Source organism: Ambystoma mexicanum, chromosome 5q (genome assembly GCF_040938575.1).
Source record: "Ambystoma mexicanum isolate Mex_15411 chromosome 5q, UKY_AmexF1_1, whole genome shotgun sequence".
In the NCBI taxonomy this organism is placed as follows: Eukaryota; Metazoa; Chordata; class Amphibia; order Caudata; family Ambystomatidae; genus Ambystoma; species Ambystoma mexicanum.
Window position 1 is genome coordinate 925,228,268 of NC_090933.1, and position 13,736 is coordinate 925,242,003.

A 13,736-nucleotide genomic window follows, 5' to 3' on the forward strand; every position below is an offset into this window, starting at 1 on the left:
GTGTGTTTTTAAATAATTATATACGTTGATACCAAAGCTCTGGTCAGTGTTTGCTTGTATTATTGTGCCTGAGTGCCTATTGTGTATACTTTGCATACTGCCTAACTCTTCTTGAGGGAAGTCTGACTGCTCACCCACAGCTACGAGGTAAATCTGGGTGGTACAGACTGCTACCAAGTGGGTTTACTGCTAACACCTGTAGTCCTAAATCTTTTGCAGTGTTCCCAAAGGGAACTGCACAGGTTTCTGCCTAACAGCCACACCGGCCCCTCCACCGACGTATCCACATAAATCAAGGGAGGGGCCCCCGCGGGCAACGAAACATTGTGCGGAAGAGGCATCCGGGCGTTCCAATAATAAACCGGCCGGTAAGGATGCGCACAAGGGACCTTAGGTTCACCCAAAGGACCAAACCCTACACCAGGGGCCGATGGCGTAGTTATAGGGGTAGTACCTAAAATGGCCGCCGTGGTCGCGGCAGGAACGGCTGCCATTTTGTCCTCATCTGAGGGGAACTGTGGCACGTGAGGAAGTGAGGCAGGGGTCCCCGTCGATGGATCAGGGGTCTTAAACTTAGCCTTAACATAAGGAACCTCGGCAGAGCCGGTACTATGAGGCCTGGAATGTTTCTGCGACATACCAACCACCAACTGAGCCTTCGAAGGAAGAGCCTCGGGCACTGCCGGTAAAAGAAGAAACCTTTTTTGCCCCCTCAACATATCTGGTGTCACCACAAGAGCGGTAACGGTGAGCAACTGCTTTCACCGACAGGGCCTTTGCCGGGCCCCTCAGAACTGTTGGTAGCCTTAGCCTCTGTACGAGAGACCTCGGACCTAGGCCCGGGTCTCGAACATCCGCTCGGTAACCTCAAGCCCAGCCAAGACCTTGGGCGCACCCCGGTTTTGTTTGAGGGAAGTCGAAAGAGCGGCCTCAGAGCAGGCTCCGGTACCCCACGACTCAGTAGAACTGGGTCTACAAACAGCCCCCACAGGAGGGGCCTCGAAGCGTACTCTGGTGAACACAGGCTCTTTACGGAGACCCTCGGAGAAAACTCTGCTAGAATTATTAGGCCCGACAGGCACCTCAGGGCGAACCCCGTTAACAGAGCGATCAATGCCCTTCCCGGCCTGAGAGGAACCCGGAGAGGTATCCCCCGGCCGGGGTGCTCTGAAAAGTAAAGAACTTACCAGGCTTTTTTTCTTCTCGTCGAACGCCTGAAAATGAGAAGGAGGAGTTCGTCCGAACACCTCCTCCCATCGACGTTGAAGTGCCCGGACCGAAAGGGAGCCACAGTAAAAACAGGAGTCACAACGGTGTTCCAGACCCAAACACTAAAAAAAGAGGATGGGGATCCACCCTCGCGAAGCGACGGCGACACGATGAACAGTCTGGAAAATCTAGTTTAAAAGACAGACATACTAGTAAACGAACGCTAGCGAGAGCCAGAGAGGAAAACAGGGAAGAAAATCTTCCGAGGATGCAAGTGCGTCCGGCCCCGATCATGCGGATAAAAGGACTGATGGGCGATGCGTGGGGCAGAGCCAAGGTGGGCGGGGTTACGGCCGCATGCCGGGCCCCGCGCAGGAAAGAGGGACACATTTTTGAAAAAAATGTGGATGCTTTTTACAAAGTGCTCCGGTCCCGTCCCATAGGACGGAGAGATGTCCCATAAGTATGGAGGAAAGGGGACGGGACGTAGGAGTAAGAGGATTCACTCCGTGGTGGCAGGGAAACTCTAGGCCCGGAGGTAGTCTCCACTGGGATTGCCTGGGCTGCCACGACTCCCTCGATTGAGGCCTTAGCCGAGTGAATCAGGGCCTTCGCAACTTTGGGCACGCCCGAGGCCTTCGCCTTGGGGGAGGGTTGCTGCCTTGATCCCCCTCGGCTGCCGCAGTCGGGATCGACCAGGACTTTTCAGAAGCTTACCCGGGTTCTCCGACTTCCTTTTCCCCGAGCCAGAGCGTTGGCTCGTGGTCGATGGAGTCGTGACATCGCTCCCTGCCTGGCAGCCAAAGAGCCTGAACCATTGGCGCTCCCGGTGCCCGCAGACTTGTGGTGCTTTGCCTTCTGTTGGGCCCCCCATCGCCGGAGCGCCCTCAAAGGTCTTAAAAGACCGCTCAGATTTCTTTTTCTTCTCACTTGCTGCTGAGCTCTTCCCCCTTCAGCCAGTTGGTGAGTCGAGTACAACGATCCTTCATTGTCCGTTCGGACATATTCTTGCAAAACGCACAGTCTTTCTCCACGTGCGTTTTGTCGTCATGAAGGCAGTAGAGGCACCGAGAGTGATCATCGTCCTTGAAGACATTTTGTAATCCGCATCCAGGGCAGCTCCTGAAAAGCTTGGAATCGGGCGTCAGGTTTCCTTTGTCCTGGGCTATGTCCACGTGGGGTAGGCTTCAAAGATCTTCCGGAATCCTCCAAGAAGCGAAACCCGATGAAAATTTGTCCTTTAGGGGCGTAGAAAATTCTGAAACGGGTCCCTGTTGATCGGAAGTAGAATCGGTGGAGCTTGAGGCTCGACTGACCGAAAAAAAATGAGAGAAAACTCATTGAAAAAAATTGCAAAACGCAGTAAAAGCTCGAGAGCTATAGCAGGAGTACTCCCCAACACTTGAACGTGTTGTAAAAATCTGAAGATGGCTGCCAGAGAAGGGGCTTAGGTAGAGGGCAGTCATTGGCTGGGGGCAGTATGGCCCAGAGACCAGTGATTGGTTATTAAGAGAAAGACAGTTCAGAATCAAAACAAGATTTTTTTCTTTACCAAGGATTCCCAGCCTGACAAAAGGAATATTCATGAGCATGTGAATCCATGCCAGACCACATGCTGGAGAAGAACAAGTTACTCTCTTACCTGGTAATGTTCTTTCGATGGGATGGTCCGACGACGTATTCCATATCTATGACAGTAATCACCACAGCTGTGCTGCTTTGGAAAATCTTTCGGCGTCTGCGTCGATGACATCGATACGGCGCCCTCGAGGACCTCCTCCGACGGCCGACGTCACTGGATGTTATAAGTAGGAAGCACGACACCCGTAGCCTCAGTTTTTCCCAGAACGTGTGGCACCAGTCTTCTGCCAGTCTGACCACACAAAGCCTTGCAGAAACTTAAGCTGCAATCGCATAAGAAATTCTGTAGCGGGGAAGGCAGGGAGGGAGCGATATGGAATACGTCGTCGGACCATCCCATCGAAAGAACGTTACCAGGTAAGAGAGTAACTTGTTCTTCGAGGGGAATGGGTCATCCGACGTATTCCATATCTATGACAGACTCCCAAAGCAGTACCAATGCAAGGAGGTGGGAGAAGAATTTAGAATCCAGAAATTTGGAATGCACAATCAAATTGCGGAGTAAAGGGCAGCCTTGCCAAAGGCCAGATCCTGCCCACGGATGGAATCGAGGGACTAGTGACGTACAAAAGTATGGACGGAAGCCCAGGTGGCTGCATCACAGATGTTACGAATAGGAACACCCCTCTGTAGGGCAGTAGAGGCAGCCATACCCCTGGTAGAATGGGCCCACAAGCCGACTGGTGGGTCCTTACCCGCCAAGCAGTAACATTCAGAAATTGCTAGAATGATTCAGCGAGACAGTCTGCTTAGTCACAGCTTGTCCCAAACGCTTTCCAGCGTAACCAATGAAGAGTTGATCGTCCACTCCGACCCGGGACATGCGTGAAATATAAAAGCTTAAAGCTCTCCTAGGATCGAGCCTATGGAGCCTCTCCTCTTCCTTAGCAGGATGCGGAGGAGGATAAAATGCCGGAAGAATAACCTTCTGGCCTAAATGAAATTCCGACACCACCTTCGGAAAGAAAGGCAGGACGAACTCTAAGGACAACCCTGTCCTTATGAAATACAGTGAAGGGTGGCTTAAGTGAAAGTGCCTGTAACTCACTTACTCTGCGAGCAGAAGTGACTGCAACCAAAAATACAGTTAAGAGTTTTAAGAGTCAACAGTCTCAAAGGGCACAAATGCAAAGGCTCAAACGGAGCACCCATCAGAAACTTGAGGACAAGGGTCAAATCACAACCGAGCACCTGGAAAGGTGACGGAGGGAACACATTAGTGAGCCCTTTTAGAAACTGAGAAATTAAAAGGGATTTTAAAATAAGAACACTCTTCAGACGAGCGCTTAAATATGGACAGCGCTGCCAGGTAACCTTTAACAGTACCCACTTGCAAGCCCCTGTGGGCTAAAGAAAGCAAAAAAGACAGTACCTCAGGAATGTCACATGAAAACGGATCCACATTCTTAACCCTGCACCAGTCGCAGAACTTTCTCCAATGGCAACGGTACAGGGACTTTGTTGCGGGCCTTCTGGCCGAAAGCAACACCTCCATCACGTCTTCAGGGAGGTCCCAATCCTTATACCTCAATTTCAGAAACCAAGCTTGAAGGTCGAGGGATCTGACCTCTGGATGGAGAACCTGACCCCCCCCCTCCCGTGAGAGCAGATCGTCTCGGTAGGGAAGATGACGTGGAGGGCAGACGGACAAGTCGAGAAGGTCCGGGTACCACGTCCTCCGGGCCCGTTCCTGAGCAATGAGGATCATCTGGGAACCGAACCTTCGTAACCTCCGCAGCACTTGCGGGATGACAGGGACTGGAGGAATCGCGTACAGCAGTGGGAATGACCACTCCACCACAAATGCGTCTCCTAAGGCTCCTCTTGGAGGAAATTCCTGTGAGCAGAACCTTTCACACTTCCGTTTGACACTGGAGGTGAAGAGATCCACTTGAGGGGTCCCCCAAAGGGGGACGATCTCCAGGAGAATCTCCCGAGCCAACTCCCACTCGTGAGAGATCACGCTCTGCCTGCTCAGAGTGTCCTCGTCTCGTTTTCGTCTCCTGCCAGATGAACTGCCGAGATCGAAACTTCCAGCTGGATTGCCCAGAACCAGAGCTGCATCGCCCCCCTGCACAGAGGAAGTGACACTGCCCCCCCACCCCCTTTTGTTGAGGTAGTGCATGGCCACTGTGTTGTCCGTCAGGATCAGGACATTCTTTCCTCGCACAGTCGGCAGAAAAGCCTTTAGGGCAAGCCCGACGGCATACAGCTCCAACAGATTGATATGGCGTCTGGACTCCGACGGAGACCAATGACCGCTGACTGTCAACTCGTTGGCATGAGCTCCCCGTCCCGTGAGGGATGCGTCCGTCACGATCGTCACCTCCGGCCAGGGTAGCCAAAATGGAGCCCCCTTCATCAGATTGCCTTTGACGGCCCACCACAGAAGGTCCAAGGCGACTGAGGACGGCACCTCAACAGGATCCGACATCCTGTCGGAGGACTGAGACCACTGGAGCTTGAGTGCCCATTGCAAAGATCTCATCCGCAACCTGGTCTCTGGCACCAGAAGAATGCAGGATGCCATGAGGCAGAGCAATCAAAAGAAGTCGAACGCTGGACATGCTGAAACTTGTGCACCATCTGCTGAATGTGATGAGTCCTCACCTGGGGAGGAAAACACTGCCCCAGGGACGTGTCGAGCACTGCTCCGATGTACTGGAGCCTTTGAGTTGGCGTCAAGTGGGACTTCAAGTTGAGTGAGAAGTCCAGCTTATGTAGGGAGTGGCAGGTGACAGACAGATGATCCAGGACTTGCTCGGGAGAGCGTGCCCTGATCAACCAATCGTCCAGGTAAGGGTAGACGTGAATCCCCCCCTTTCCTGAGATGCACTGCCACCACTACCATGAGCTTGGTGAAGACCCTCGGGGCGGAGGTCAATCCGAACGGCAGGACCCGAAACAAAGTGCGAGTCGCCAACCGCAAACCTCAGGTACTTCTTGTGCATTGGATGGATCGGCACATGAAAATAAGCGTCCTTGAGGTCGAGAGACACCAACCAGTCCTGAAGTTGAAGGGCCTGGAGGACTTGAGAAAGAGTAACCATCTTCAACTTGTCCTTCCTAAGGAGTTTGTTCAAACCGTGCAAGTGCATTGTGGGTCTCAATCCCCTGTCTTTCTTGGAAATAAAAAAATAAGGGGAATACCATCCCTTGTTCTTCTCCGCTACAGGCACCAGTTCTATGGCGCCTTTCTCCAGCAGGGCTTGAACCTCCTGCACAAGGAGCGGATCCGGACTCTGCAACGAGAGACTGGTGTTGTAAATGCTGGCTTTGGTGGCAACAATGGTAGTTTTATAGGATTTGGCAGTTGTAAGAAAGGCTTCCTTATGGGGAGTGAATGGGTTTTTTTCTCCAAGTGTTCTTGGGCACGTTTGTTTACGGAGGGTGATTAGTTCCACTGTAAACCAGTTGTGGTTTTTGCTTGTTTTTTTGTTGTAGTTCTGAAGGGGGCATGCATGCTTAGGGTGTTGAGGAGGGAGGAGTTGTCAGCAGCAAGTATAGTGTCTGGATCCGTGCTTTCAGCTATCAGCGCTAGGAAAGCACTAATGGTGGGTTCCATTATTTCTTTGGTAAATTTGCATGTGTCTCTCGCAGTGATATGGGGGATGTATGCTGGTTATGCATGCTGTGTTGAAGTTGGTGGGTGTTGTAGAGGAGCAGAGAGTGGTCTGTCCAGGGGAATTGCTGTGATCGTGATGGGCAGGTTGCATTTCAGGATCCAGTCAAGGTTGCTCAGTTTACAATGCGTGGGGACTATTTGTACTATGACTGTTGCAACCCCTACAACATGTCACTTGCACAATGTACAGAGCACTCGCTTACTGGCTAGACTCACGCTATATAAAAGTTTCATATATTTGAGACATACTTTTAGTTTCTGGTTAAAATAATATGAAGTGCAAATCAACAAAGAAACATCCATAACACATTTCTTGGAATTTGTTCCAAAACTCAAGTGCAAATCAAAAATATGATCATTAATCAAGTTTAGTTGAAACATGCCGAGTAGTTCATTGCTGCGTTTCATCCCTTGTGGCTTAATGAGATTTTATAAAAGCAGCATGATATTTGTCAGTTATTCTGAACTTCTGAAATAGAAAAAATACCAAATTATCAGTTTAAATAATTGTGTGGATTTTAGATACCACAAAATATCTGCCAATAGTATTTCTTTCATGGGGTTGTAACTGCTATTTTCTCCAATGTACTATCCTGAAAAGGAGGCGTGCAATTGTGAAGTACGAGAATACATTTTTTTCCACTTACCTACAGTGACCGCTGCAACAACTGGAGATACTATTACGGACAATGTAACACCACCTGCTATGGCCAAGTTGCGCTTATGCTTTGAAACATCCTTGCCTTCATATCGATTGTGAATCTTGGGTGGTTAGGAGAAAATAATAAGTTGGTATTAATATCAGTTCATAATTAAAATTCATTCAAGTCCTATTCTGGCCCACTTCAAAGTGAGAAATCAAGTATTGCAGATGATGAAGAAACATGCACTTAAATGAGAACTCTATACGCAACTTGTTTGCATTCCAGACCCCTCCCCCCAACACTGGACCCCCCCCCCCAAAAAAAAAAAAAAAAACAGCCCCACCCACCTTCCAGCCCAAGCCTCTATTTTTTAAATCCCGGCAACTATTCCAAACCATTATGAAAAACCAGTCCTGCACCATGTTTCAGGAGCGATACTTCACATGCATAAGATTGGTATGGTTCTTGCAACCTAGTTGAGCACAGCCTCAAGCATCAGGCAAAGTGTTAGGGTATCAGGTATGTGATGATCGTATGGCTCAATGGCAATAGATTTCACTTTCACAGCACATTTGTTGGGGGTCAGAGGGGGGGGGGCGTGGAGGGGGACATCACATTTCATTTGAAGGGTTTCTGAACTCTGAAGCCCCCGATTGGATATTCAGGGATGTCAAAACCCTTTACGCATGATCTAAGCAAATTTTGTACAGGCAACCCTCAACAATAATTAGCATAACAGTTTCAATAACTAACCCCCTAGGTTCCAGAGTTTGTAACATTTAAGCAACAGTTAATGCGCTACGATCTCTTAGACATCTGTGTGTGTTCACAATCACTCTTGTGATGCGCCAGTCCATCTTCACCAATTAAATATGCAATAAGTTAATGTGTGACTGAAGAGTACCAGATCTTTCTGTAGCCTTACAAGGCTGTAAATACACTCTTTGTGCCACTGGGGACTCAGTTTGTCTGAGACTTATGTCACAGTTATTCATGGAGGTCTGTGTGACAAAGGTCCAGTCTTTATTTGCTGTGATCGTTTCCATGGATGAGCGCTGGGATGTATTTCTGAGCACCGGTACATCTTCTCTCAAACTCAGTTAAATTATGATGCAGCACTTTAAAAACGTTCCCTTTTTGTTGAAACTTTCTTTATTGTAGCACTTGGTATCAAACCATAAAATATGATAATGTAGACCATCGGCATCAAATACATTACAACTGTTTGCACACAGTAATGTTCAGTTCTGTGAAGTGGTTGTACACAGTGGTCAGTTTAAACACATCTAAAGTGCTTAAGGATGAAGAGGTATAATATCACATAAAAGTGGAGGGGAGCACAACTTCATACCACAGTCGCTTTGCGGGAGTGTATAATATTTGCTCACTGAATAAGCATTGAAGGACTGCCATATATCTTTCAGGTGAACACTCACTGGTTGCATGGAGGCCAACTTCTCCTCCATATCGCTGCCTCAAGCCACACCGCGTAGCCATTGTTCCATAGACGGGACATAGGGCCATAACCAGTGCAGCAGAAGGCCTCTCACCTCCATCAGACAAATTTACCAGTTTGCACACTTGTCTACCCGGACCATCAAATATATGACACAGGTACTGCAAGGTGGTTGCACCCAGCAGGCATCCGGTCCTATCTTTAAGTACAGCGCAGACCCCGCCCCCCCGCCTCCTGTATAAATCTAACTTGGGACAACTCCACATCATATGAAGATATACCCACACATCCCTCTCCACATCTAGGACAGCAGCCAGTATTCTTTTGGGTGAATAATCCCAAGCGGGCCGGGGTACAATGAAACCCATGTAGGACCTTAAAGTGGATGGGGCAAAGTCAGGAGTTATAGGAAATCTCACAGGACTGTGCGCACATGTTGCCCCAAATCTGATTTCTAGGCCTAAATTGTGTTCCCATTTGGAGCGAAGCTTGGTTAAAGGCAACAGTGCACGGGTTTGAATGATATTGTACAGGCTAGACAATGCCATGTGAGCCATATGCATCCATGATATATCCCAATAATTAGTAATTCTCTGGTTCCACTGGAATTTTTGCCCACAGTCGTCATGTCGCTTGAATGCTCTATGAGCACCCATATATTGGAGCCATTGTGAGGATTTCTGCTGCGTAAGAGTAGGAATGTAATTTGCGGATATTAAATTCCCTTCGCGGAACATGTTCCCAAGTGTAATGAATTCCCCCTGAACCAAACGTCTCACAGACAACACATCAACCACAGGAAACGTTGGTGGACAATTCCACAACAGAAAGTTCTCATGGTAAGGTTGAGATATTCCTATGAGCTTCCACGCCATACCCCAAGCACGGGCCGTAACGCTTGCCGGGTCAAACAGTTCAAATCCTTCAATTGGGGAGGATCCACCAGGGATCGGAAGGGGGACTGCTCTAGCCTACCAATAGGATACATATTGCATCTGTGCCGCCATTCAGTACATCTTAAAATCTGGGGATGCAACCCCTCCACCCTCATGTATATATGCTAGAGTTAGAGATTCCCATTTGAGGCTCACCGCCGCCGAATGCCACAGAAAAGGTATTTATGGTGGCCTCTAGATCCTTAAAAAATTGCACTCCAGGTCATAATGGTACAATCTGAAATAGAGAGCAGCTTGGCTAGAGCTATTTTCCTATTTTCCCAGAAGTGGTCAGGGGTGTGCTAAATATTTTGGCATAATTAACCTCCCAAAGCACACTGCGTTGTCTAGTTGCTACAATGCCTAGGTAATGCATTTTGGTCAGGGCCCATGAGAATCCCTGCACATCAATAGGTTTACATACGGCATCTGCATTAAGACCCCCCCCCCCCCAGGTGCGTTTGCGGATCTTGCACATACAGTATTGAGTCATCTGCATAAAGAGAAATGATTTCCGGTCCGCCAAACTGGCGCACCCCTCCATGCCCATGCCTGTGTCTGTGTCTTATAAGTTCTGCTAGCGGTTCAATAACTATGCCCCATTCGTACAAACCCTGGCCGATGGAGATGTGTAGAGCAAACATACATATGATACAAATTTGGGGCCGAAATGGCACCCCTCCTGTACTGCATACATAAAATGCCACAAAATTGAATCAAAGGCCTTTTGTATATCCAACGAGGTCAGCCACTGCTTGGCCCAAAGCATTATTTGGGCTAAAGAGTCATCGCAAATTGAGCACAGTGGAGCACCCAAGGATGAAACCAGATTAGTCAGGATGGATGATGTTGGACATGAAAGGAGTCAAGCGAGAGGCTAAAACTTGGCAAATATCTTAATATCGGTGTTAATTAAGGAGAGCGGGCGGTGCGAGCCGCATTGCTCTGGTGGTGGTTTATCAGTACTATAATAACTGCCTCGTACATCATGCCAGGCAGTTTCCGGGTCTCTAGAGCTTCCTCCATACCTTATGTAAGTAGGGCATTAGGAGGACTTTAAAATGCTTGTAGAATTCAGCGGATAAGCCGTCTGGGCCAAGGGCCTTTAAAGCAGGCAAGGAGTAGACTGCTCGACAAATCTCTTCTTGCGCAGATAGGTAATTCCACATTGGCACAGGCTTCAGAACTGCGTGAGCTGTAAGTTTTCCAGGAATCCATCAATGTCAATTTCCGAGTGAGTGTCTTTATTTGAGTATAGATCTGTGTAAAAGGCTTCAAATACCCTATTGACCTCAGTCAGCGTAAGAACCAGACGGCCAGTCTAGTTTCTAATTTGAGGTATACAATGGCTCCCATTTTTCTGCCGAACTACAAGGGTCAGCAGTCTGCCCAGTCTTTCACCCTCCCCATATTTCCTTGCTGCCATCGGTGCATCAAAGAAACGTAGTTCCCTGTCAGCATTTTCCATGAATTTATCTTGTGCTTTTTACCTGTAACAGTGAAGCTGAGGGGGGACAACCAGAGTATTGTTGCTCTAGTTTATGAAGAGTTTCCTTACTGTCAACAATCTCTCCCGATGGCTTTAAGAACCCCCAATTCTGTAGCCATCGCAATGCCACGAATGGAGGCCTTAAAGGCCCCCCACACCATGCTAGCAGTGGTGACGGAACCTACATTCAGCTTTAAGTACAGCCCCACATGTTCGACAAGATTGGACTCACACACCACATCCTGCAGCGCGTGAGGTTTGAATCGGCAGCTGGGGCCTGTACTCGGCAGTTCCCCCAATTGTAGAGTAATCAAGACAGGGGAGTGGTTGAATATGTTCTGGCAAGTATTTTTTCCTCATTTATCTTGCTTAGTAGAACATCAGAAAAAAAGTCAGATCTATTCTAGAATGCGAGTCATGCACCGAAGAATAAAATTAATAGGACCCGTCTTCTGGATTGAGTACATGCCACGCATCCACCAAGCCCAATTGATATTTTTTCATGCATTATCTTCGATGCCCTGGATAGTGTCCTATGGGACCGGGTAATTCCATCAAGACATGTATCTAAAATGTTGTTGAAATCTCCAGCCCACAACACCAGCACCAGGGGGAATTGTGCTAACATACCAGTAATGTCAGCATAGAACTCTGGGTCATCCACATTAGGGCCATATACATTCAACAAAATCAGTTCCCCCCCCTGCTAGCACACCATACACCAATACATATCGCCTAGCAGATCTGAGTGGACTTGTTTATGTTTAAAGGGAACAGTATTATTAAGCAAGATCATTACCCCTTTGTATTGGGTGGAATATGTAGTGTAAAATCTGTCTGTCCCAATTCCTCACCAGTAGCTCGCAGCCTGCCACAAGTGATGGAGTCTCCTGCAAGAAAAGGAGCTTGACTTTCTGATGCTCTGCATAGAGCATGAGTTGACGCCTCTTGGCTGGGTTTACGAGTCCACGCACATTCCCGCTCATACATGCAAGCTCACCCATGTGGACATACTGTCCCAATTAGTGTCACCCATCCATACATTTCATCTGGAGATTCTCCCACCTGACTGTTGCTCCAGTACTGACAAATTTAACCAAGGTACTACTTTACTGTATCCAAGTGCATTTTGTAAAACCCATAGGCCGCCTCCACAACCCACCCCCACCCCCTTAAACAGGAAGATAGAACCCCAATTACCACACCCCAACAGAACAGCGCAACTCTGCATGGAGGGCATGTGGGTTCCTCCAAGGACGTTGAGTCTCAGAGAATCACATCCCCCGAGTTTGTCCTCCCTCATATAGCCACCGCCAGTATCAGGTAGAGGCTGCTGTCCCATGGCCACCTGGGGGGAGGCTATTCCAGGAAAAGGAGTGATATCCTCTGATCCACCAAAGGGCTGAAGGCTGCAATCACAGAAAAACGCACATTCCCCCACCCAGTCAGAGGATACTGAAAATAAAAATTTGTTCCCACAAAATTATTGAAATCTTATTGCATGCAGAAGCAGAGTTCTGCAGTCATCACTGACTTATGGAAAAAGAATCATAAGTGTGACAGTGTGGAAACCTGGTAGTTTCGATAATGTAATTGATGCATCAGAGAGTAGGTGCACAAATTATGTATAAAGGACTACAAAGGTCAACATTGCTATGTGAATTTAAGTTGGCAAATGGGGTCAAAATGTTTTAAGCTTCTAGACTGGCATAAAAAGTTGTTTAGCCCCTGCATTGTCAACATGCAAACAGTATCCCATTTCTTACTTGCCAACAATCAAGAATGTCTCGCCAATGGCGGGCAAAAAATGTTAAGGCTAAGAAAATGCCTGGAAACTGGGAGATTAATAGAAACATGAATGTGCAGAGAAATCAAACGCTGGAGAAACTGCCTGAATTAGGACACAGAAGAATGCGCCAGCATGTAGAAAGAGGAAAAACAAAGTGACATCTTGCCAGCAAATTCATCTCATTTTTGCCTCAATATGGTGAGAAAGGGAATGTTGTGCTGGGCAAGTATCGTAGTGGAGCAAATAACTGCAAACAGATTAAAATTGGCCTAGTGGCCAAAGCCTAACGGCCCTTAGTTGGCAATTCTACCAGAACAGACAGGTCATCGAGTTACTCAAATTCAAAGAAATTGATTTGTTTGGTGAAATTACTCAACCGTTACTGAGTCGTTGAAGAGCTCTAAAGGAAGGATGTATTTTCTAAATCTATTTGCTTATATGTAATTAAAGTAGCAATTTATTTACAGAAATAAAAGTAAATTTCTCTTAGTGGTAGCATTCTGTTACTCCATTGGTTGTTTCTACAGCCAAATAAACCAGGGCAATAAACAAATATTTCTTCACTATTAATTTTTAATCAGTCATTTCGATTTTTAAACATGATGAACCACCACTACTTTTCAGATGTCTTTAAACAAACAGTTTACAATGTAAAGTGCTTTGTGTTTTCACCATCTGGTTCAGGAAAATATCAAATCTGGTGGTACTCCCCATGGGATTTAAATCCTTTGTAGTGCTCCGAGAACTATCAAGATGCTTATTTTCACGCCCACATCTTCACTCCACCCCCTTGTTTGTAACAAATAACTTCATACAGGTTAAGCAAACATATGTCAAATGCCAACCAACAGTTGAGGTGGCTGGCACATTTAAATCTGGTGGTTTGAAAAATAATATAAGATTTATAAATGGATGTTGATCATCACTTGTGACTATGTACACCGCTAA

The 13,736-nt window shown here is 47.4% G+C and overlaps 1 protein-coding gene across 3 annotated transcripts in view; it reads right to left on the bottom strand.

Moving 5' to 3' along the window:
• RNF19A (ring finger protein 19A, RBR E3 ubiquitin protein ligase) overlaps positions 1 to 13,736 on the bottom strand; it is a 970,824-nt gene that overhangs the window by 443,837 nt on the left and 513,251 nt on the right. For all 3 annotated transcript variants that reach the window (XM_069621438.1, XM_069621436.1, XM_069621437.1), the window contains one exon: positions 7,123 to 7,237. In XM_069621438.1, coding sequence (XP_069477539.1) covers positions 7,123 to 7,237 — 115 coding nt within the window. The remainder of the gene's footprint in view (positions 1 to 7,122; positions 7,238 to 13,736) is intronic.